The following is a 26,510-nucleotide window of genomic DNA, read 5'->3' on the forward strand; positions in this document are numbered from 1 at the left end:
GCGTTGTTGAGCAGTGCCAATTCAACTTTGGATATTTTAGTTACTTTCAGGCCAACTTCTATACTGCCATTTTGTATTGTCGCATTGCATTTTGGGTCATGTGTTCACAACTACACCTTGCCTAAAGTTCTGTTTTACAACTGTTTCATCTAAGTTTACCTGGGTCTGAAAATTTCTTGTGCTGCCCTCTATGCTGTTTATGGGTTTCAAGAGTTCATGTCACATTCACACAGGCAATTTAAGTGGCTTAAATTTCAAAGGGGTTTAATAATTTATTTATATCCCCCTCGGAGGTCTGAGTTTGAGTTTCTTGAGTCAACACTGCAAATATAGGTGATCCACCAACTTTGCAATCTCTACAAGAGAAATGCAGAATCTGTCGCGCGAAGTATACTCGGCAAGAGAATACTGTGATTAGATTTTACAGGGAAACTGCTACATTGTTGGAAAAGGGCAGATAATGTTAGGCAGTTTGAAACAGCAGTGAAAAAGACTGCTAACGCAATGGAGGAGCTCAATGTCATCTACGGTGAATTGAAGGATGTGCAGACCAAGATGGACTTCCATCCTGATTTTGGGAAGCTTACTGAAGAAGCCTTGAGAGCCGAGACTGAGTCGGAAGAGAAGTACCGCACCCAGTACTATGACATCTCTGCCAAAGTTCAACAACTGCAAGCAGACGCAGACAAGGACAGGCGCACCCCGTCAGAAAAGTCGAGTGATACCTTCACACCAGAACACTTTGCCGCTGCTATGAAGGAGACACTGCAATCCGTTCAAACTGGCATTTCAGCAGATCAGTTGGAAAGGATATTGGGGACTCTTGCTCATAAAAAGCGCTATATCCAGATTCCAAAGTTCAAAGGGGACATCGAGCTATTTGATCAATGGAAGAAGCTGGTAGAGACGGAATTGGAAAAACCAGGTTACAGTGAAGTTGAGAGAACGCACATCGTGATATCCTTAGTTGATGGAGAGGTTTCTAAACTCATCAGTGGACTAAAGGATCCAAGTTCAAATGACATCCTTGAGTTTTTGAAGAATCGGTATGGAGATGTGTTGTCGAAGATCCAGAAGGCAGTGAATGAAATTGCTGCTGTGCCTGCTGTCACTACTCCCTCAGCAAAGGATCTGGATTCCCTCTTCAACTCTCTAACTTCTAATTGGAATTACATCATGAAACGCACATCAGAGGACAACCATGTCATCAGAGCAAGATGGATATTTACAGCACTTGTACGTCCCAAACTTCCGAAGGAACTTTTGAAGAAATAGGATGCAGAGACAATCAGAGAGGAGAAGGCAATGTCGAGGACATCAGATCTACCAATCCGGTTCGACACACTTTTGGAGAAGCTGCAAGAGGCTGTCAAGGTTGCAAGACGAACTTAACCGAGTAAACAAGAAAAACCAGAGAAGGAGAATGAGAAAAGGAAATCTGTAACCAAATCTGTCCAAGGAATCCAAGAAGCCAACGGCACATGCATTGCAGATCTCTCAAAAGACGCCTGCTAAATCCAAAGAAGCACAGGTACGCTGTTTTCTGTGGACTTCGTCATTTTGCATCAAGTTGTCCGACAATGAAATCGATGCCTGTGTCAGAACGAGTGGAGAAAGTGAAAGCTTCCAAGGCATGCTTCAACTGTTTGCGGACTACTCACTTTGTGGATGCCTGTCGGTTGTCTAGTTGTAGAAATTGTTCTAAGAAGCACCACACACTTCTACATTTTGACAAGCCAGAAGCAAGTAACTCTGGGAGCAGCCAGCAGACATCGAGCCGAACAGAAGCCAGTGGAGACGGTAGTAAGCCTGAGATTGTGAGATCGCCACATTACTTCGTGAAAGCAAGAGAGACAGATGGTGATGTACTGTTGCAGACAGGCATAGCGAAGTTAGAGGCGAGGAATGCTGTCGCTCATGGACGAGTTCTTTTTGACTCTGGGAATGGACCCACCTTTGTCAGAAAGCAAATGGCAAAGAGACTGCAGCTGCATGGACAACCAGTTGCAGCAGAGTTCACCTTAGCAGGAGGAAAGTTTATGACACTTGATACTCAGTGAGTGAAGATTCATTTGTCAAGTATACTACCAACATGGAAGGGAGAGACCTTTGAAATCATCGCCTATGTTCTAGAATGTCCATGTGCTGATATCAAGGAGTCAAGGAGGATTTGTCAAAGTTTGAACAGCTGAGGGGCCTTCAGATAGCAGATGAGTTCCCAAGGAAACGTCAACCAGTCGATGTTCTGTTAGGAATCCAAGACACAATGAAAATCTTACAGGACAGTCCTTCAGCACAAAGGAGTCATATTGGTTGGATCGTGTCAGGAACCTGTTCCACCGATCGAGAGAGCCACACGACGTTGCCAATCAATCACTCTAGGTTTCAACTGACCAGCGAGATCGACATCGCCACCAAACACTGGGAGACTGAGCACACTGGGATTCTGCCAAGTGAGAAGAACAAGCGACTCTCAGAACTTGAGACTGAAGCCCTGAGACAACATGAGGAGAAAACTGTCAAGAAGACGGATCATTATGAGACGGGATTGTTAAAACATCCGGAGTGGATGGAGAAAAACAAGCAACAAGCCATCAGGAAACTTAGTAGTCTAGAGCAGAGACTAAAAAAGGACCCAACATTGTCAGCGAGATACCAGGAGCAAACCAGGAGTTGATCAAGACAGGTCGAGCAGAGCAGGTGATTGAGGAAAAGGAGCCTGAAGATCATAGCATGTGGTACTTACCCCATCATCCCATAGTGAGAGAAGACAAGACGACAACCAAGGTCAGAATTGTCTTTGATGGATCGATGAGAGGCCTTGATGGAGTATCCTTGAATGCCACATTGTTAGCAGGTCCTGCTTTGCAACCCGACCATCCTGGAGTCTTGATGCGATCCAGGCATCACAGAATCGCATTGATTGCCGATATTGAAAAGATGTTCCTACATGTAAGTATGAACCCAGTAGACAGAGATTGTCAGAGATTTCTATGGAGATACCTGGACACAGACAAGGAGCCAGAAGTTTTCAGATTGACCACGATCACTTTTGGGCTAATGTCTTCACCATTTTCTAGCATCAAGACTGTGCTTGATCATGTCACGTCGCATCATGAGGAGTATCCCAAAGCTGCTGCAGAGATCGAGGAGAACATTTTTGTGGGTGACATTTTGAGTGGAGATGATGTGGACGCTGAGGTAGCAGAGATAGCAGAAGGCCTCAAGAGTATTCTGAGCCCAGAATGGAATCTGAGAAAGTTTCTCTCCAATGTACCAGGAGTTTTGTCGAATCTAGCCACAGAGGACATCGCATCAGAGTTAACCGAGAAGATTGTTGGGGAAGAGATAGCAACCCAGGCTTTAGGGGTTCGATATTTACTCATCGAGGATGTATTGATGTTTTCCTTTGTCGAGAAAATGGAGGATGTCGAGTTAGAGACCAGGAGAAGTGTTCTGAAGCAACTGCATCGGTAGCACTCCTGGGAAAAAGGAGGAGCATCCCTGAACTGGAGCTTATGGCGTCCCTTGTGACAGCGAGATTGGCAAAGTCCGTGGAGAGCGAGCTCAAGCTTCTAGTTGTTGCAGTTAATTGCTGGACTGATTCCAAGGTTGTCATGCACTGGCTAAGCAAGCCACCATATCATTGGCAAACATTCGTCGCAAACAGGGTAGCTGAGATTCAGGACTTGGTGCCACCCTGCAACTGGAGACACGTTCCAGGAAAATGGAACCCTACGGATCTTTGTTCCCGAGGACTCACTGCAGAGAATCTAGTTGAATCTTCATTGTGGTGGAATGGTCCATCCTTTCTGACAGAAGGTGAAGAACAGTGGCCAGAACAAGAGAAGAGCAAGGATACAGAGGATGAGAAAGTAGCCGACACAAAAGCCAAGCCCGAACTTCGCCAGATTGGTATTGCTGCTGTTGCCAAGACGGATATTGTAGCAGCTGAGAAGTACATTGAGAAATTCTCAACATACCAGAAGTTGTAGAGTAATGAGCCAAGTGAGGAGTTGGATCAGGATCCATAAGTCTAAAAACGAGGGGAGAGATCGAGACAAAGAAACTAACAAAGACACTGACAGTGAGGAAACCATTCCAGAGACAACTCTCAATGACAGAGGTCAGGAGGAGCTGCATTGGATCAGATGGGCTCAATCCCTCAAGTATCAGAAGGAAATTGAGGAATTGAAAGCCGGACGACAAGTTACCAAAGAGAGCAAACTGGCTCCATTGAGCCCAGAGTGGGACAAGAAGGACCAAGTGATGCGAGTCGGGGGTCGTCTTCATTATGCCCCATTGCCAGAGGAGACTAAGCACCCCATTATCTTGCCTGCTCACAACCGATTTGTGGATAAGTTAGTTCTGTACTACCACCAGATTAACCTGCACACAGGACCAGCTCAGACCCTGGCTTTCTTGTGAAACAAGTACTGGCTTATTCATGGGAGACAGGAAGTAAGACGCATCCTTCACAAGTGCAAGGCTTGCAAAGATCCAGATGAGATTCAGCAAAAGATGGTGCCATTGCCTGTTGAAAGAGTGAGCATGAGCTTACCTTTCACCCACATAGGATTAGACTATGCAGGACCATTGTACATCAAGTCAGGAGAAGAAACCACTAAGGAATACATATTGATATTCACATGCATGGTGTCAAGGGGGGTTCATCTTGAACTTACACCGGATCTCACAACGGTAGGAATTCATGGCGGGATTACAGCGAATGGTCAATCGCAGAGGAAAATATATTTTCATTACTTCTGATAATGCAAAAACTTTCAAGAAAGCAGATACTTTGCTAAGGATTCTTTACAAACAGAAGCATGGAAAGCAAAGGCTCAAGGAGAAATTGACTGAGAAGGGAATCAAATGGAGATTCATAACAGAGAGCACCATGGCACGGCGGCTTTTATGAGAGGTTGGTTCAAAGTGTGAAGAAGCCACTAAGGAAAGTGTTTGGCAAAGCACACCTGACATATCTCGAGATGCAGACCCTGCTCACAGACATAGAAGCGCAGCTGAATTCCAGACCATTGACAAGTGTCTCTGCTGACAAGGATGATCTATCACCTATCACCCCGGGACATCTGATGATTGGCCGAAGCCTACAAGTTCTGCCTGATGCCTCGTTATCAGCACACACTACCGTCTCAGTAAGCAAGAGATGCGCCTATCATCAGCACATGTCAAGGATGTTTTGGAATGGATGGACCACAGAATATCTAACAGAACTTTACCAACTGAAAAAGTGGACAGAGGTTCGAGATAACCTTCATTAAGGAGATGTTGTCCTAGTCACCGAGGACAACTCCAGAAAGCTGGACTGGAAGCTTGGAAGAGTTGAGGAGATCTACCCAGGCCGAGATGGACTTGTGCGCTCAGTACTTGTAAAGACGAAGTCAGGATTGATGAGACGTCCAGTACAGAAGCTGAGAATAATAGAGACCACCATTCTCCCAAAAGACGACACAGATGTTGAAAGCTGTTCCGATTCTGATTGAACATATAGAGTATTGAGATTAGGGACATTCTAGAGTATTGAGTACTATAGCAATACTATAGTGTTAAGCTTACTGACACTACGTACTTTATTCATATTTTCGTACAGAGTATATTTCATGCGATATCTGCCAGTTGGTATTTCGCATTGTAATTCGTTCAAAATTTTGGTCTGTGTTGAGGTTTGCAGTGAAATTTACGTAGCTCAAATTTCAGGGGGGGAGTATGTTGTGTTGTGACACCCTGTAGTTAGTTTATGTTTTTCGACACCCTGTAGTCCCATATAATTAGCATAGGTGGCAGCACTGGGTGGGGTGAGTCTGTGGACTTGCAAGATGGATGGAGGACAGAACACATGGTTCAAGACAAGAGTTTAATTTGATTATGAGAAAAGAGAGATATTACAAGTTATGAAGTTGTTGATTTACATCAAGCCTTTGAGTTGATTCATTTATACAGTCCCAACATTACACTATCGCGTCGTGATTGCGATGACAAGCATTGACCGGGGCCAGGTCCCGTCATCGCACAACAGAATGTCAGATGACTTTCGCGGGAAAACTACTGGTGAAAAGGTCGGGTGGCTGATTAAAAAAGGCCCTTTATTTTACCGTTTTGAAAATATAATCCCCAATCTAATCCCCTGCCGGTATCTATCCAAAACAGCCCATCAAAAATGATCGAAAATAAATCTCTAGTCCAACCCGGTAGTCCCGGCTGCGCTGCCCGTCCAAACAAAATGCGAGGACACAACTCATGACACAAATTAATGCATGTGTACATTTGTTTCCAGCAAAATTTGAGTGATCTATTCTACCGCATAACATATTTTCAATGATGTATTCCACGGAACACACAGGTACACTTCACTCGAAGACAAACTGCCCAAAAAACGTGCAGTGCACACGAACCGAGCAACCAAACTATAGGTTGATTACTCCGAGGTAAACATCATAATGATAAGATACAGGTGTTTATTTGCATATTGGTTAGTTGCATCGTGAAGACCAACGCAGTCTTTGCGCCTTGCGGTTTCCGCTTCTTTTTTGTCAACAAAATTATTATATCTCAAATATTTCAGTTTCAGCCGCAAGTGTGAAGATCAAAAGTGCCGCGATCGAGAAAGTTTTGACAAGGATAAATAGCCCTAGATGATTTATAGCGGCGAGTCCATTCATGTGTTCGCAAGATGTTGAAATTTGATACGACTGACTCCTAAACAATGAAGGCCAAAATATCCCTGTGTTCTGAATTAAATAAATGTTTTCCCCCCGGCATCACGCCATTGGCGAGGGCGCAGCCCGTCATCTTTTTCCCAGTTTGTGTCGGTTCATATCATCGTCATGTCGGGTTGCGTCGGTCAATGATCGTCGGTCAGTACTCTACATGATCTAGGTCTGTAACGTAGTTTATATCGGTCCGTGTACTGCAAAACCTAGGTCATTGCGGCAATAGATTGGAGGTACGAACCGCACAATACACAAGGCAACTATCGGTTTCTGGCCGGTTCCTTATCGGTCCATAACTGCCAAAACCGATACATACTTCTGGACCTGGCTGTACACTCAAACGGCCAATTTACGTCATTCGACCTCATCTGTGACCTTGAAAAGTAGGTCCAATCAAAAACCGGTAGGATATGTGTTGTATCATTGCTCAGAGTACCCACCATAAAAGTATTATTGAAAACCAATCACTAAAGCGAGATGTTGCACATTTTACCTTTTTTTGTTTTGCCCCCCTGGTGGCCAAGTCGAGAATCAGATCGGACTCAAATTTGTTGTGGTAGGATATATGACGTAGGGAGTCGTGTGTACCAAATTTCAAGTTCATAGCTTTAGGGGTTAAGAAACGTGCCACAGTTAGACTCAAACAGCCACTTTGCACCATTTGACTTCTGTGACCTTAAAAATTAGGCAAAATCAAAAACCCGAACAGACATGAACAGTATGTGATGAATCCTTGCTACGAAAGATAGCATGAAAATTTAATCGAAAATTGGTCACTTATAAGAGAGATATCACACTAAGGTTTCAACATTTTGCCCCCTGGCGACCAAGTCAAGAATCAGTTTGGACCACAATTCAGTGTCAGAGGTCACCTCTGGGGGGGGGGGGGGTCAGGTGTACAAAGTTTCAAGTTCATATCCCTAGCAGTTATTAAACGTGCCACTGTGTTTGAAACGACGGACACTGCAGTATCATAGTGATTCCCCTGCAGTGAGCCAAAAATGATGAATATTGCCTTTCAATCGAAATAGTCTTGGTATTTTTGGGAATGTGATAAATATAATACTCCTCAAGTGTGTAATCCGAGTGGCTAGATTGCATGAGGGCAATCTGGTGATGAGGATTAACACGAGGGTTTTATTGTATTTTGTTACCAACCTGATGATAAATCAAAGAAATTAGAGTGATTTGTTAGCGTTGATTATTTTTAAAGATGCAAAACAAATTGGTAAATTTATCTTTGCACAACCATATTTGAATGAAAGCCTGTGTGGTCAGCGGTTGAATCGTGTATTGACCTTTTCGGACAAATATCTTAAATACTGATCTCTGGACGCTTTCGCTAGAAGTGTACCCTGCAGTGTCTGCAGAGAATGCAACGATTTTGATTTGTGCAGTGGGGATGATGAGTAAGGTTCAGCAGGTCACCAACCTGCCAAGAGATAGGTTGGTTACCTTTGGAGACAGAGCCATTTCTTGCGCCACTCCCAAGCTGTGGAACCGACTGCCAATCAGCTTGCGGACACTGACCAGTACACCTTCTTCGCAGGTCACTTAAAAACCTATATCTTGCTCGGTATGATGTAAAGTGTCACTGATCACTTTAGTGGATACTGACACTATAAACACCTTCATTTTGATGGATTGATTGATTGAAGATCCAAGTGCACATCAAGAACATTCCCTAGTGTTCAGCTTCTCCCCTACTCAGGAAGTATATTCGACCCATCAGCTTTGATGTCACCTGCAGGTATTGTACTCATAAAACAAAATAGTTACCTTGATATCACTTCCAGGTGTTGCACTTAAAGCTAAAACACGAAAGTCCTTCGAATACTTCAGAATGTCTCGCACAACCTGCAGAAAAATATTCATTCATTGAAAATAGAATTTAGTTTGCCAACAATTTTCACCCCTTTATCTCAGAACAAGATGACCATGGGCATGGTGCTCAGCTGAAATTTTGTCCAAACCAGTTATGGTACCAGTATAATGGACAAAATGGTGGCCAAATTACAAGTGGAATATGCCCAAAAGCAACCCCATTATAAGTATTTGGATGTGAAAGTAACATGATCATAAGGTTTATTGCACTAGTTAACTTAAGCACATGCAATATCTACATCTTGAAAGCCAAGAAGGCCACAAGCAGCCAAGAAATCCCAAACAGCCATAACACTCTGATTTGCTCCATGGTCATTGGATGGAATGTGATGATCAATGGTCATCAAGTTGGTAGAATGATTCACCTGTGAAATAAACCTCAAATGAAACGGCCAAGAGCCATTGTGCTCACCGTAAAGATATTTGGTGCTTTGGAATTCATCTTGATTAAGAAACATTGTACATGTATAGTATAGGGGTCAAACCAAAGTCGGTATGACATGTGATGTATCGTTGCTTGGAGTAAGTACCATAAAAATATCATCAAAAACAAGTCACTAATAAACGAGATAATGCACTTTTTACCTATTTTAGTTTTGGCCACCTGGTGGCCAAGTTGAGTACCATATCAGATCAAAATTCGGTGTCTAAGGTTACATGACGTAGGGAGACCTGTGCACCAAATTTCAACTTCACAGCTTAAGTGGTTGAGAAAAGTGCCATAGTTACACTCAAACGACCAATTTACGCCATTTGACCTCTGTGACCTTGAAAAGCAAGTCAAATCAAAAACTCATATGATACGTGATGTATCCTTGCTAGGAGAACCTACCATAAAAATGTTATTGAAACGAATCACTAATAAGCGAGATATCACACTTTCTAGGCTTTCCCTTTTGGCCCCTGGTGGCCAAGTCGAGAATCAGGCCAGACAAAAATTCAGGGTCACAGATCACCTGACCTAGGGGTCATACACACATAGTTTCAAGCCCATAGCCCTAGCAGTCAAGAAACGTGCTACAGTTACGCTCAAACAGCCAATTTACGCCATTTGACCTCTGTGACCTTGGAAGATAGGTCAAATCTAAACCCCGGAAATTCTGTCCTGTATCCTAATTGGAAGTACCTGTGATAAAAATTTGAAGATGATACAGTCATTAGTTCAGGACTTATGGCACTTTTTGTGTTTGCAAATTCGGCCCCCTAGTGGCCAAGTCAAGAATCAGATCAGACCGAAATTTGTTGTCAGAGGTCATCTGACCTAGGGGGTCATGTATACAAATTTTCACACCCATAGCCCCAGCAGTTAAGAAACATGCCACAGTTACGCTCAAACGGCCAATTTACGCCATTTGACCTCTGTGAAGTAGGTCAAATAAAAAACACGTAAGATATGTGATGTATCCTTGCTAGGAGTACCTATCATAGAAATTTTATCTTAAACAAATCACTGATAAGCGAGAAATCACACTTTTTATGTTTTCAGTTTTTGCCCCCTGGTGGCCAGGTCAAGAACCAGACCGGACCAAAATTCAGTGTCAGAGGTCATCTGACCTAGGGGTTAATGTGTACAAAGTTTTTAGTCCATAGCCCTAGCAGTTAAGAAACGTGCAACAGGATACAACGACGACGACAGACGCCTGAAACCGGGGTATTATATAGACTCCCCTACGGTGAGCAAAATATCAAATTAGTTTCTAAGAGAGTAATTGTTTGTGAAATCTTCAGACTTAATCTCTGGTAGTCTAGAAGTGCTCTTTTAAAGAGACCTTGGTACCCTCTACAACTGTGCAAAAAATATTCTTTAAACCAGCACTCCTTCCAGTATAAATTCATGGATATTTGATATGACGTTTATATACTCTGTTTCCTCACGTATACCATCTTTGGGCGCCATATTTAAGAGGCCCAAAGGGATGAATACCTCGCATACCTAATACAAAGGTTAGGCCTAGTGGATTGGACTGATTAGCTCAAATCGTGGCACAGACCTATGACCAGAGACAACCACTACTTGCAGTCCACTACCATTGGTCGATGGGATTTTAAATGAATTGAATTGTATTACCAGACAATCGTGTTTGGGCTTTATTCATAGCGTGACCGATGCGGAGCAAATGGACAATGCCCATTCATCACGTGGGCAAAGAAAAACCGCCCCGCATGCGGTGAACCCTATCGCATACCCCACCCAACATATGGACACTGTTATGTTGTATTAGCAGTAAAGGAAGACAGTATACGTGAAGAAGCAGAGTATAAATTGTCTGTTCATTGATGTACATGAATGTACATAAGATATATACAAAGGAATTATCTGTACATCCACTTGCCTGTAATGACATCAAAATTATTCCAGCACTTTGAAAGTGCTGGAATAGTTTTGATCTCACTGGTAGCTTAGGATATATTTGATCATTTGCTTTGAATATAACTGTCTCTAGAGGAAGTCTTCTTTTTTACTCTCATCAGATTTATTTTGTATAAATTGCTGAGTTTTTGAGAAAAGGAGTTTTTGTGGTCATTTGTCCGTTTATTTTGTGGATATTTTGGGTGATGTCTGTTTACTCGATAACTGCTTTTAAAATCAAATAAAAGGTTTTAAAGGTATTTGACATGATTTTTTTTTCAAATCGTCAAATGGGATTGTCATTGGAAGTTGACTGTTGATCAATATTGCGAGAATGACGAAAACATTTCCAGAGTGTTGGAGGTATATTCACTTCATGAATTTGAACCTTTCCCTTTGAGAATGCTGACTTGTAAAATAGAACGTTATTGACAAACGTGGTGTTTTTCGCCAAAATTCATGACGGTACATTTTATTTGTTTGTTAGAATTTATTTCTTATTTTTGAGGATAATTTCGATTTTCATAATACTGCCATGAGTGCGGACCGCCTTGTAAATGTTCAAGGCATATATGCAGGAGCAGTGTATTGTATCACCGGCGCCACTTACTTAATTTGATATTACCAACAATAATTTCACGATCTTCATACGGAACTACACCCTTGCGCCCAAACCATATCTACCCCTGCTAAACTTATCCACCACTCAACAAGCCCCTCCAAACCCCAGTCCGCACCAAACTAAACCCGGGACTCCAGAGTCTGGCAAGACTCAACTAACAATTCTAGTTTTTTTTGCAAAGAAATATTCTAAGTTTTCAGGGCACTCACCGAGTTCAGGAAATCACATTTTGCAGTGATGGTCATGATGATGCACAGTACATTTCTTAACAAGTCTATTTTTGAAGTTTACATCAGCACTATAACTTTTACATACATCATGGATAATGAGGTTTGAGGACATTTTTGTATCTACATTTTTAAGTACCAGTGGCCATAAACGAAATAAGTACACCATAAAACACATTTCCTGAATGGGTTTAAGAAGGGTGTTGCTCTGTTGTGTTGTCCTTTTGACCTCACTCGGGTTTGTGGCCCTCGATATCACCTAAGTTTTAGTGGCCTGTTACCTAATCAATCCTATTGTGAACCTGACACCAATAGGCTTGTTAACCCTTTCCTCCTGGCGCTTTTGGACACTCAGAGCATTGGTGGGTTGGGTGGGGGGGGGGGTTAAACAAACTTAAGCAAGGACCTATTTTACTATCTTATTCATCATTACAGGACACTTTCGAAATAAGCGCATTTCTTGTGAAATACTTGCTTAACTCTTTGATTTTTGTCGCAGTCGCGTGCAGTGCGCGAAAAGATTCAAAATAAAATGGTCCAGGAACCATGTGCCCACCTGTGCCAAAGGGAAGGCTATGGGGTCATTGATTTTGACATTGGTAAAGCTGTATATATATATCATTTAATGGTCAGACCAGCAATTGTCAATGACCTCTGTATGGTCCACATATTTTCAAACCGTGAATCATGTGAGACCGCAATTTGACCTCTGAGTAGCGATCACCCAGGGGTACATGTGTACCAAGTTAGAGTTCAATAGCTTCACTGTTGTCTAACGGCAGTGACCCTGGACGACCTTGACCTTGTGACCTTGAAAAGTAGGTAAAAAAACTGCACAGGATATATGATGTAACACTGCAAGAAGTACCTATCAGATTTTTTTTCAGATTTTTCGGACCAGTATCAGGCAAGTGATTGCATATTTTCACTTTAAACGTTTGGCCTCCTATTGGCCAAACCGTGAATTGTATTACGCCAAGATTCGGTCACTGAGTAGGGGTCACCCAGGGGTACATTTGTACCAAGTTTGAGATCTCTGGCTGAAGTGGTTACAAAACGTGCCACCACCAACTAACGGCGTTGCTGCTGACAAACTTTGACCTCTGTGACCTTCAAAAGTAGATCAAATCAAAAACCCAGAGGATATGTGATGTCCCATTGGTAGAAGTACCTACCATATTTTTTTCACATTTTTCGGACCGGTAATAAGGGAGAAAACACAATTTTTCCATCTTTGCCCTCTTGCCCCCTGGTGGCAAAACCGTGTATCATATGAGGCCGCGATTCGGTCTCTGAGTAGCGGTCACCTAGGGGTATGTGTACCAAGTTAGAGTTAAAAAGCTTGAGGGGTTACAAAACGTGCCACCCATGTCTAACGACGACGACGCCAGACACTGCGTGATGGTAAAGGCTCACAGGTGAGCCAAAAAGCAATTTTCAACCAAAATATTTAACAAGTAATGTTGCTCTAAAGTGCTTATATCATACATCATCTTGAAGCTCTTCTGCAATTTACAGCATAGTAATCCAACATATATGAAGTAGCAAAAAGTTGCCATTCGAATGCAAAATTCAAAATTTTGCCGCCTTGTCTGAAACAGAAATAATTGGCGGAAGCTCAATATGTACAACGAATTAATTAATTTTAGAAATTTATCTCAATTTCGGGGTTAGCAATCACAAGACAAAGCCTGAGCAATGATTCGTAATCATTTATGGCTTTGTTTTTAGTCTATGATTGTTTTAGTCAATGCACAAGTACTTCAGCCACTGAAAATCGGTTGCTGAATTCTCCCGCCATTTTGGCCTATCTCACTTTGCCATCTTTCATACCCAAAATGAATAATTAGTTCTTGCAGATGATTTCAGATGGCGCCTCGATCGATTTCAAAAAGATTGTCGGGCGAAGATCGCTGGAATTGTAAGGGAACGGTACAACCGAGGGAACCCGGTGTGCATTGCAGGGGACTGAACTGGCAACCAAGAACACTTGGTCTGCGGCATCAAAGAGTTAAAACTTTCAACATATAAATACCCTGAGGAAATTCAAATTTACAAGGCTTCAGTTGATCATAACAGAAGTTATCAGAATATCTGTATGCAAGAGCTTCATAGCCTAGTGGTTAACACTGCTGGCTACCACACAAAAGGGCCTGGGGAGAACCCAGGATTGCATGGACTCAACCTCTCACCGAAGTCCGATTTACAAGGCCAATAAACCCAACTGGTGCATAACCGTAGTGTCACGCAAAAACAATAATATATAGATATTTTACTTCTTCTTCTTCAGCGTTTGCTCTAGCTCAAAAATAGGCGTATGTGCTAAAAGTGTGCCGCACCACTATATGGACCTTTCCGGGGGGGGGGGGGGGATAAGCAAGCAATATGACACTGACACTGATATATTCAAAAAATTTCAAGTGGTCTACAAAGCGTACAGATATAATGTGAAAGTGAGCCAAATCTGATACTCTTTTGTTGATTTCATATGCAATTGTGGGCAGTGGTTATATGGATAACTCATTTCTATATATCTCATATATTACTTTTCTGTACATCAATGTACAGACAATTACACATATGGCATATCAAATAACTACTCATTATAACTGGAAGGAGTGCTAGTTTGAAAAAGATTTTTTGCACAGTAGTAGAGGGTCCCAAGGTCTCTTAAACAGCACTATTGCTTACCTGCATAAAGACGAAGCAAGGGTATAAAAGGCCACCCTTGAACAACAGGAATAATATGGTGACAGATTCAAACCAGTTCAGAGCAGAGACCCAAGTATCAAGATAATTAATGCATATATTCTCAAGAGATTGGCACATCATATACATGAATGAGCTATAAACAGTTTCAGCCCTTCACAACCTTGGACAATGTTGGACATTCATGCGAATCAAAACGTTTTTGAAGAAAAGCGTCAGTTAGAAAATGCATACAATTATCCTATGGTCCACCCCTTCAGTGCCCAGCCAATGAGTGTTCTTTAACCCAATATGTAAATAAGAGCACGTGGTATGTCAGAGCCACAATAACATTGTTGATGAATCATAGTGTCCTACCTCACTGCATACTGAATATCCAGCGGTATTGCCTCCGTTACCTCCACCCATATCACTGAAGAAATATGTGTCATTTTTCTGTATATCGCGTGTCTCACTTTACAGTGTACCTCACCCAGCTCTAGGTTTTATTCATACGGATCATAGTGGCTACCTGTTCTTTAAGTATTTACTGCAGTCATGAAAGCAAATGCTTCTACTAGAAGTAAGTACAAAAAGTGCAAGTATTTACTAGCGTTTTCTTCATATGGGACCTAGCATGTACTTGAAAACTGCCAGTAAAGTAACTATTTCTTATTCATATGACCAAATGGCTGTTCCAGTGTCACTTCACACTCAAGAAAATACTTTTTTCAAATGATTTTAAGGTACTTTTCACCAGAAAGTAGCAGTATATTTCATGCCCAATGTTTTTACCATGTCCCATTCAATTAACACGACGATTCTAAGCTGAATGCAGGTATCTGTTCAGTGAATTTAAGGCTCCATAAAAATTCAATTGTCTCTTAATTAGGTCAGGGTAATCATTAATTCTTTATTTTCATCATATTTCATCATCACACTATGGATTACACAATCCCTGCAAATATGAAGTGAATCAGACTTTCAGTAGCAAAAATGCATTTGATCAGATTTTCCTGCCATCACCTTTTCATCACCAAATATTTATGTAGATACAGTTATTTTTAAAGACATTATTAGTGCTTGATGTGGGGGGGACAACCAAAAATGTGCAACAGCCATCTTGACATTCAATCTCGGGGATCCGATCGGTGGAAGAGGAAGGATACCAACTCACTACGCTAGTATATCGCTATACGATATAGCGCCGCAGTTATATAGATATAATACCGCAGTGTAGACAGATATAAAGATAAATTTTCAGCAAATTTGCTTTCATAATTACTTACTACGGCAATGTTTATGTTAATTATAATGATCTGTCCAATGAAAAGCGATAAGAAATCAGACCTTTGACTTTAACTCTGAAGTTGAACCAAAAAGTGTTAGTGACAAATGGATCCAGGCTGGCACTAGAAATAGGCGAGGAATTGGCATGTGCCTGGATAGACACCTGTTTTGTACTGACCTGACAATAAGCGTGATTTCCTTGAGCTTTGTGGGCCTCATCCACAACGAGGCACTTGACCTGATCAGCAGGTAAAGCTCCTCGACTAAGATCATTCATCATGACTTGTGGGGTCAGAAAAAACAAGCGTTTGGTCTGCCAGGCTTTCACTCGTTCAACAGGGGACATAGCACCTAAAACAGACATTAACTCATTTTCAAAATGCATTTAAATCACAACTGCCTGAATGTATCAAATAGAACAAGCACCAAAATTTCGAAGTTCCTGTTGCCGAGTATATGTTACTGGCCATGGGAACCAAAGAAGTATGCGCCACTTTGCAATCATTAATGAAATAGTCCAGAGACCATGTGCTCACCTCGGGTAATGTTAATGCATGTCATTTGCAGTGAATATGGGGAGAACAGTTTCTGGCTAGTTGCACCAGTTTTGATTTTATTGAATAATATTTTTCTTCTTGGCTCAAAAGGCACAAAAGAAATTACCAGTACCATCTAAGTATAGCATTTTGGTTATAAAGTTGACTGAATTTCAGGGTTATTAAAGAGTGTACATGTACATGTCAAATGGAAATTGGTTGACATGTGTTCAACAATTTAGGAGTAATAGGACTTCGTTGGATTTTCAAGATGGCGGCCATATTTGTCATGGGATTTGACTGAAAATTAGGAAAATTGATTAGAGTACATAGATACATAATCACATGACGTTTGGTTGTAATCCTATCATTAGTTTTAGAGCAATAAGCAATAGTTCTTCGTAGAATTTTCGAGATGGTGGCCATATTCGTCATGGGATTTGACTGAAAATTAGGGATATTGTTAAGAGTACATAGATACATAATCACATGAAATTTGGTTGCAATCCGATCATTAGTTTTTGAGTAATAGGACTTTGTTTAATTTTCAAGATGACCGCCTAGTCACCATATTGGTTGATGGATTTGACTGTAAATCAGGGACGTTGTAGATATACAACCATATGAAATTCGGTTGCAATCTGATCATTAGTTTCAGAGTAATAGGACTTTGTTTAATTTTAAAGATGGTCGCCTGGCGGCCATATTTGATGTCCAAGCGGGCCAAATGTTTGTGGTAGATTAGCGGGTCCCTAGATACATGTCCTCACAAGTTTAGAACCTTCCAGCTCAAATAGAATTGAAACTTGCCACCCACACAGCAAACTTTGACCTCTGTGACCTTGAAAAGTAGGTCAAATCAAAAACCTTTTGTTACATGTGATCTATACTTACTAGGAGTACCTACCAAAAAGATTTCATAAAAATCTGACGAAAATCACGGGTTTTGTTGCATGTTTTATGATTTTGCATTACGCCCCCTGGTGGCTAGATGTCATCAGGGACGGTTCCTTTCGAAAATTGGCATCATCACTTCTCAAACATGGCCACCACGGCAGCCATCTCAAAAAACCATTTCTGTTCAACACTTGACAGATGCCTTGGGTGATCAGACCTCTCAATTACATTGGGGTTGACAAATTTGACATGTACCCAAAATAAAAGAAGTTTAAATGTGTGCCCATATTAGGGTTCAGTGCCCAAAATCAACATTGTGCATTAAATTGTTGACAAAGTATATTTCAAAGTTTAGTCCCAGACTCTAAAAAAAGCATCGCAAAGCGAGCATAACCCCTCAGCCTATTAAGGTTGAAGGTGAGAAAATGGTGAAGTTGGCTTAGTGGAGTGGCTAGTTTGCTTATGGAAATTAAAATTGTGGAAACCTATTTTGAGGATGTGGCGGCCATATTGAATTTCGAATCGCGCTGATTTTCAAATTGTAGGTCAAATTGCAATGATTTTCGGCATGTCAGGTCTTGCTGTCATAAGACATCCACATACCAAGTTTCAACCTCCTAGACTCAATGGTGAGCAAACGTGCCACCATTGTTGACGGACGCCGGACGCACGAACCGACTGACGGACGGCCCGACAGACGACGGACGACGACAAGACGTGACGATATAAGCTCACCCAGGTGAGCTAAAAAATGCCTCGAAGACCCCATTGAAGGATCATTATATCAATTCTTTATATCCAAACGACATACATTGAGTTTGTAGATTTTTAGAGCGATGATATTTCTGACAGCGGCTGATTGCCAATAGTTTGCAATTTACTTGGGAGGCGGTACTATTTTGAATCTTTCGAAGACCCGATTGAAGGATCATTATATCAATTCTTTATATCAAAACGACATACGTTGAGTTTGTAGATTTTTAGACCAATGATATTTCTGACAGCGGCAGATTGCCGATAGTTTGATCTCTAGGCCTGTCCGTCGGTACCTTGATGATTGGCAAGCCTTAAAGGGGTACTGCGCTGTCACCTTCTATATCAGGCCAGTTTGATTTGAGAATGAATGTGCCAGGAAGGGCTGCGACATAATTTTTGGTTCTCAATTGTGATCCTTATTTTTGCCTCAAAATTTTTTTCTTCATCAATTTTCTCCTTGAAATCTATCACAATAGGTCTCATTATTTTTCATAGCCTAGCTAAATTTGTATGCAGTTTTGTCTCCCGTCGGATTAATTTGGTATAAATCGCTAATTTGTTTTGAGAAAAGGTGTTTTTGTGGTCATTTGTCCGTTTATTTCGTGGATATTTTGGGTGATGTCCGTTTACTCGATAACTGCTATTAAAATCGAATAAAAGGTTTTTAAGGTATTTGATATGAATTAAATACTATTTGTTGAGTGGGATTGTCGTTGGACGTTGACAGTTGAACAGTTATGTGGGAATGACGAAAATATGTAAACATGGTTGAGAGCTATTCACTTCATGCATTAGAACCCTTCCCTTTGAGAATGCCGAATTGTTAAATAGAACGTGATTGACAAACCTGCTGTTTTTTGGCCAAAATTCATGTGTGCACATGTTTTTTCCAATTTGTTTCTTATTTTGGAGGATAATTTCGACTTGTTCTATAGAGTATTGCGTCATTGATTTTCGTAAGTGCGGACCGCCTTCTAAGTTTTCAAGGCGGTATAATTTGAATCAAAGGGCTGAAAGCTGAATATTGAAACGACTATGGTAGCGTTTTGGTCCGTAAGATTGCGTTTATTTTTAATGACAACTATACCTTCATCATCCCCACGTTTCAAAATTATGTATCAAATCTTTTGCAAGAGAAGATCAAATCCGTAAAGGTGTTTTTGTTGACAATTTTCATGTTGAAATCTCGCTGTTTACATTTTCTGGTTCGTCCACCATTTTGTCATGTGACCTCGAGCTTTTTCATGGATTAGTTCAATACCTGGCAAATGGCAATTGGTGATGGCGATGTGCCAAAAGTATATCACGCAATAAATCAGTACCTAAGTTTCAGTGGCCTGTCATCTAAACCAATCCAATTCTGAACCAGAGCCTGATAGGCTTGTTTTTCTTATAGGTTGTATGAAGGTTTTTTCTTAAAGGGGAACAGGTGTGGTACTGGTATTTGATACTTCAAATAAAAATAGATTTCAGAGAATGTTCTTCTCTCCTTGATATGGCTTGAAGCATAATAAATAAAACAGAAAAGTTGTATTTCCTAAAACAATGGAAGGGCCAACGTTAGATCTCAGATGCCAGGAAATGGCATCTCGGGGGAACTAGAATTCAATGTTTTTTTTGGGGGGCCCATATCACCCACTCGCAGGTCCAATGCATCGCAGCTACAGCCGACACAGCTCGATCTGCAGTTACAGTCAGTGTGCCCAAATTGGAGGGAAAACTATTGGCCTGACAGCCTGGTAGCTTCGCTGGTTGTGTGAGTATGGCTGCAAAGGGATTGTTTAAGTATTACATGTACAGTATATACACAGGAAGGGGAGTTTTGACCATGCCCGCATGGGGGTGTGCTTGATTCAAGCACACAGGCATTCGATATATCGCCCAACACGAAACCAATTTAAAATGTAATTTCCTATAACATATCACACTTTGATAGGATTTCTCTAGCATTATGCTACGGTAATAAATTTGTCTAATCGAGAAAAAAACACTTAATTTATGTACACTATTGAAAACTCAGGCCACTTGCTAATTTGTTGTTGCCTATTTACTTGTCACCTTCCGCAAACTGTGCAGCCTTTTGCAAAATAGAGCAAATCAGTGTATCTAAAACGAGTCAGAGTTTTTAATGAGAATTGTAGTTTCTGGACATTAAGAATTATTGCATTGAAGGAAAATGTCATATTTTTGCTGGGTTAAAGTTTTTTGAAATAGTGATTTAATCATTTTGGTAATCATGAGAGCATCCTAAAATGTGGAATACGGGGCGGATTGGAAAATGGCACAACGAAGATGAATTTACAGGTTCACCAGTTACCTTGCCCCCTCCAATGTCAAGCTAAAAAGCCATACTGTACCTGTCATTTCAGCAGTATGAGTCTGTGGTATACCCATGATGTTGTAGCAAGCCTCAATCTGTTGAGCAACAAGGGGTTTTGTAGGAGCCATGAACACTACCTTCCCAGATGGATACCACATGAAGTAGTTGTACATGACAACAGCAGCAATAAATGTTTTACCAAGGCCAGTGGGTAGACAAACAAGCGTATTTCTATAGATTGCGGACTGAACGATGTTCAACTGGTAGTCACGTACTGGGTAGTTTGTTGGATAGGTTAACATTCTCCCATTGAATTTGGAAAATCCTAGCATGTCATGTTCAGCCATTGGGTAGTCAGTTAGAGCGTTCGAATCATTTTGTATCCCTGAAGCAGGTGGAGTTGCTTTCAGCTGGGACACCTCACCATCCATCTCAGACATAGCCAAGGCACGAATCAGTTCATCATCTTCACCCTCATTACACAGATCGAGCACAGCAGGAGTGCCCTGAATGCCTCCCATACCCAGCTTGGCATTGTTACTGTTAACAGGCGTCTGACAAAACATATCTGTGAGAGGTTTTGATGCTGCCCACGAGTGGAATAAGGTGTGTGTTTGATCAGTCTTCTTCATGGCTGATTACATCAGTTACTCTGCAAAAAAAACGAAATTGCTAGAATTAATTTTATTCAAATTAATATCATACAACAGTCTCCGCTGATCGTTAGTTCGAATCCTCAACCATTTTAAACACGAAGTCTGTCAAGGAAAAGGCCTGGCGCCATTGACCTAACCATATGGATATTTAGTAGACGATTAATGCTGGTTAAGATAAGAAACATGCTTTAGTATATAGCCAATGGAATTTATGCCATTTGACCTCTCTGTTATTTGAAAGGTAGGGCAAATCAAAATTGTGATGTATCCTTCCGTGGAGTACCTACTATAAATATTTTATAGAAAACAAGTCACTAATAAGCGATATACTGCACTTTTTATCTTTTCAGTTTTGGCCAAGTTAAGAATTAGATTGGACCGAAATTCGGTGTCAGAGGTTATCTGACCAAGAGAGTTGTGTGTACCAGTTTCAAGTAACTAGCTTTAGTGGTCAAGAAACGTGCCATAGTAAAATAGTTACCTTCTAAAGGCCAATTTACATCATTTGGTCTCTGTGACCTTGTAAAGTAGGTCAAATCAACGTATGATGTATCCTTGCTAGGAGTGCCTACCACAAAAATATTATCGAAAACTAAATGTAGTCACTTATTCACTTTTAAACTCTTCACTTTTGGCCCACTGGTGGCCAAGTCGAGAGTCAGAATGAACTGAAATTTAGTGTCAGAAATTATCTGACGTAGGAAGTCATGTGTAGCAAAATTCAAGTTCATAGGTTAATAAGAAATATGCCATTGCTACAATTAGTAGACAGCCAAATAGCCAATTTACCCCAAAGCCACTTGACCTCTGTGACCCTGGTGGCCTTGAAAAGTAGGTCAAATTAAAAACTCAGGTATTAGGTCTCATTAGGGACTTCTTTTTGTATTCATGCGCGGCCAACCCGTAGTTTCTAAAATCATTGATTTCTCGGTCGTCACAGTATGTCAGTGCTGATTCAGCAGTTGTTTTGTTAAAGACATGTTTTTTTGGAGTTTCTGAAACCTAGAGCGCTACTCAATAGGCGGCTAACAAGAAACTACGCATTTATTGTTGTTGCCGACGTATGTGTACACTGGTATGTGCGTCGGCCCCATGTAAAAATGCCATCCAGTGCCAGTTGGTGCGTTTTTCGCTGATTTGGGCAAAATTCAACATATCTCAAAAGTTCAATGGTTGACCTTCGATTTTTTTTTGATTTTTGTGTAGCGTAAGCAACTGTCTTTCATGGGAGAATGGTCACTGTAAGAATTATTCAGGAGGAAATGTATAATATTTGGGTTTTTTTCGTGATTGTCCGGCCCAATTGGCAATATTGCCATTTTGGATGGTGAACAGAGCTAGGAGCAAATGCGACGCTTATGATTTATTCAAAGAAATAAAATGCCCGATTTAACATCCTGCAGAATCAGGGGAATCGGGCGTTTCCAGTGATGTATGACACAAATGGGTTGTCCTCATGCATTCACTTTGGAAACGCATTTTAAAAATCCATGTTACGTCCTGTTAATGGGGTTCATCCCCATTTCGCCTACACCCATTTCGCCTACACCCATTTCGCCTACAAAATTTACCCGTTTCGCCTACTCACCATTTCGCCTACTCACCATTTCGCCTACACCCATTTCGCCTACTCACCATTTCGCCTACTCACCATTTCGCCTACACCCATTTCGCCTATTCACCATTTCGCCTATTACCCATTTTGCCTACATCATTTCAAATGTTTTATGATAGTGACTTCAAATTCAAAAGATGTTTCAGCCTTCTACTTTCTAGTCTAATTTGAAATGTCTATTGGTGCCAGAATTTTGTAACGCTTTTAGAAATATGCAGTTTATCCAACTAAATACCAACTAAATACTATCAGACGAACTGAGTAGGGTCATGAGTAGGGTCATGATTTGGCTGAAAACAGTGGAAATATCATGGTCTCTCAAATTTGTCCAATTTGAAGAAAAAAAATTCGTGGACAACCACCAGTTTTAATTAAATTTCACCATTAACTCGCCTGACTGTCTGGAATGTCATATCCAAATTTCAGATTCACAACCCGAAGCATTATTTGATGCAAGGCGGTCAAACTGTGACAATTTAACTGCAAAAAGGCTTAAAAAATCAATGGAAGTCTTGTCTCAAGAGGCCGGGTTGGAATGATAAAGTATGGTAAAGTTAACTATATGAAATATGCTATGATATGAAGGAAAAAAACCAAGCTCAACAATTCGTAAAATTGTTTAAATGTCCAGCGCACACCACTCTTTTCCTTTTTAGTAGGCGAAATGGTGAGTAGGCGTAATGGTGAATAGGCGAAGTGGGTGTAGGCGAAATGGTGAATAGGCGAAATGGGGGTAGGCAAAATGGGGGTAGGCGAAATGGGGGTAGGCGAAATGGGTGTAGGCGAAATGGGGGTACACCGTTAATGGGGCACGTCATCATCGCGTACATTTGGGAAAAACTCCCTAACGAGACCATAAGACGTAATGACGACATTTTCATGAGCTCAGAAACTATTAATTTCAACTTAACCACGTATGAATAATTTGAATAATTTCCAACAAAAATCTATGCAATATTGGTGAACAGAGCGCCGTTTGAAACAACAGTGCGTCATCGTTTTCTTCAACGCATTTCCAGTAGGCCCGACGTGAAACACGGCCCTATTCATCAAATTTGGTATCTCATGACAACGGAGGTATTCTCTTAGAGAATCCAGTCAGACTTTTTGCACATATTACAAAGAAATGCCTTGACTACCTGAAAATACAATCTGTTCGGCATTCCCAAGGTCAGTTTTGCTTGCAGCGCGAATGCAAAATGATGAGTTGAGCTTAAAGGGGTACCTGTTTTAAATGCAGTTTCCGCCAAATGTGAGCACTGCGGTGGCACAAGGCATGAATTGCCTTGCCCAAGGACTAAACAAATATGCTTCTATATGATATATGTTGAATAAGTGAATAGCTTGATGCTTTCTGGATCAGAATATGCAAGATTTGCAGTATATGATTGACGCTGAATGTGATTATTTTGCACAATTGAGGCGTTCTATATATTTCAACGCATGGGATGCTAAGTATGACACAATTTGAGTAGATTGTCATAGTACATATGATATTTCTAGATGGTCGTTCCAGCCTTTCCTTTTGAGGAAACCTCTGCTGTCGGGTATCAGGAGACTTGTAGGAGGCTGACGTTTTATCATTTGTTAAAAAAAGGCTGTCAGGGTCATGTCAACCTTACCTTAAGGTCTCATTAGGGACTTTTTTTTGTATTCATGCGCGGCCAACCCCTAACTGTATTCCTAAAATCATTGATTTCTCGGTCCTCACAGTATGTCAGTTTTGATTCAGCAGTTGTTTTGGTAAAGACATGTTTTTTTGGAGTTTCTGAAACCTAGAGCGCTACTCAATAGGCGGCTTACAAGAAACTACGCATTTACTGTTGTTGCCGACGTACGTGTACACCGAACTTGGGATGTGCGTCGGCCCCTTGTAAAAATGCCGTCCAGTGTCAGTTGATGCGTTTTTCGCTGATTTGTGCAAAATTCAACATATCTCAAAAGTTCGATGGTTGACCCTCGATTTTTTTTTGATTTTTGTGTAGCGTAAGCAACTGTCTTTCATGGATAGCGGAGGGGGGGGGCGCAATAGAAATTCTTAAAACAGATTGTTGGTATTTTCTTTATTGTGTATGCTATTGTCACTATAATCTAAAAGCTCTCATTGTGCCTTTTTACACGGTGCGAGTTCAATCCAGATCAGAACCAGTCCAGGTCTAACACGCACCATGTGAATACGATTAAACGCGCCGCAACCGGTCTAAATGTTCCTCGCCCGAGACGTGTTCGACCAAGTAGTCAGAGGCGTGATGAGACCAGTGTAGGCCGGTTAATTTATCGTGTGAAAGTGAACTCACCCGAGGCGGGTTTGTGAACGGTACTTCAGTGACATTATTGGCAGGAACGGTTGTCATATTCCTTGCGTGAAATTTAGCGGCACTTTGTTCTCGGATTATTTTCGGATTATTTCACGATCTAGTATGTTTTTACTATGGCTGAAACTAAACATGTTGGAGCGACGATGAAACATTGCAACTGATAGAAGTTTGGAGAGAGGATAAGATCCAAAATTGCAAAAATAGCAAATGCTACTGCTCTTATGGAGGCCGCCATTGCTGCCGATTATTGTACCAGAAGCAGACGTTGGCGATTCATATTGCGGCGCCTTACGGCGGCATGATTAACGAAACCCTCCTCGATCTAGTTCAAAGCCAGTTCCATGAACGCGCAACCTAGTGAATGCGAGCTTTCTGTCAGGAATCGAAGTGGCCTGGTGGGGCCGGACCTGGACTAGTTCTGATCTGGATTGAACGTGCACCGTGTAAAAAGGTCTATTGATCAGTATATGAAAAGAATGACCCATGTAAGTTTTAATTTATTCTGACTGACCGCACGAGTTGAATTCCCTTTGATTGGTTGAAATCGGACCAAGAGTGAGTATTTCCTGACCTGAAAACTAATCTGACAAGTCTAATTTCAAATGAAATGGTCCAGGGACCATGTACTCACCTCGGGTAATGTAATGCATGTCATTTGCAGTGGATATGGGGAGAACAGTTTCTGGCTAGTTGCAGCAGTTTTGATCCTATTGAATAATATTTTTCTTCTCGGCTCAAAAGGCACAAAAGAAATTACCGGTACTATCTAAGTGTAGCATTTTGGTTTTAAAGTTGACTGAATTTCAGGATTTTTGAAGAGTGTACATGTCACTTGGCAATTGGTTGACATTTGGAGTGACCTATATCACCTATTAAAGCCTCAAGTTCAACAGTTTAGGAGTAATATTAATGACTTCGTTTCATTTTCAAGATCGCGACCTGGCAGCCATAATTGTCATGGGATTTGACTGAAAATTAGTGATATTGATAAGAGTACATAGATACATAATCACACGAAGTTTAGTTGCAATCCGATCATTAGTTTCGGAGTGATAGGACTATGTTTAATTGTCAATATGGGTCGATGGATTTGACTGAAAATCAGGGATACTGTAGAGAGTACAAAAATATACAATCACATGAAATTCGGTAGCAAACTGACTGTGTTCAATTTTCAAGATGGCCGCCTAGCAACTATATTTGAAGTCGGAGTGAGAAAAATTTTGGGGTAGAATAGAGGGTCTCTAGATACATGTCCTCTAAAGTTTAAACCTTCCAGCTCAAATAGAAACGAAACATGCCACCTATCAGTGATTTAGTGAACTTTGACCACTTTGACTTTGAAAAGTAGGTCAAATCAAAAACACGGAGGATGTGTGATGTAGCATTGCTTGAAGTACCTACCATACCAAATTTTTCAGACCAGTATTAAGGGAGGAAAAGCATATTCTAGGTTAGGTCGCACTGTGCCCCGAGGGAAAAAAATTAACTTTGATGCCCGGTCTGCACTGGCCACATTATACACATGGGAACATTGCCATTGGTCTTCTGGCTTCGGGAATTTCCGGGAATTAGGTTTTGTATGGTTGTTGAAATGATAATATTTTGGAGTGGAGC

General features: G+C 41.1%; 1 protein-coding gene across 1 annotated transcript in view; it reads right to left on the reverse strand.

The window, feature by feature from the left end:
- Positions 1 to 26,510, reverse strand: part of LOC135484794 (uncharacterized) — a 266,119-nt gene that overhangs the window by 233,291 nt on the left and 6,318 nt on the right. The window contains exons 2-4 of the mRNA XM_064766477.1: positions 20,342 to 20,956; positions 15,974 to 16,146; positions 8,514 to 8,591 (exon numbers count right to left, since the gene is read on the reverse strand). Of these exons, the coding sequence (XP_064622547.1) occupies positions 8,514 to 8,591; positions 15,974 to 16,146; positions 20,342 to 20,936 (846 nt within the window). The 5' untranslated portion in view covers positions 20,937 to 20,956. The remainder of the gene's footprint in view (positions 1 to 8,513; positions 8,592 to 15,973; positions 16,147 to 20,341; positions 20,957 to 26,510) is intronic.

This window comes from Lineus longissimus, chromosome 3 (assembly GCF_910592395.1).
Source record: "Lineus longissimus chromosome 3, tnLinLong1.2, whole genome shotgun sequence".
Lineage (NCBI taxonomy): Eukaryota > Metazoa > Nemertea > Pilidiophora > Heteronemertea > Lineidae > Lineus > Lineus longissimus.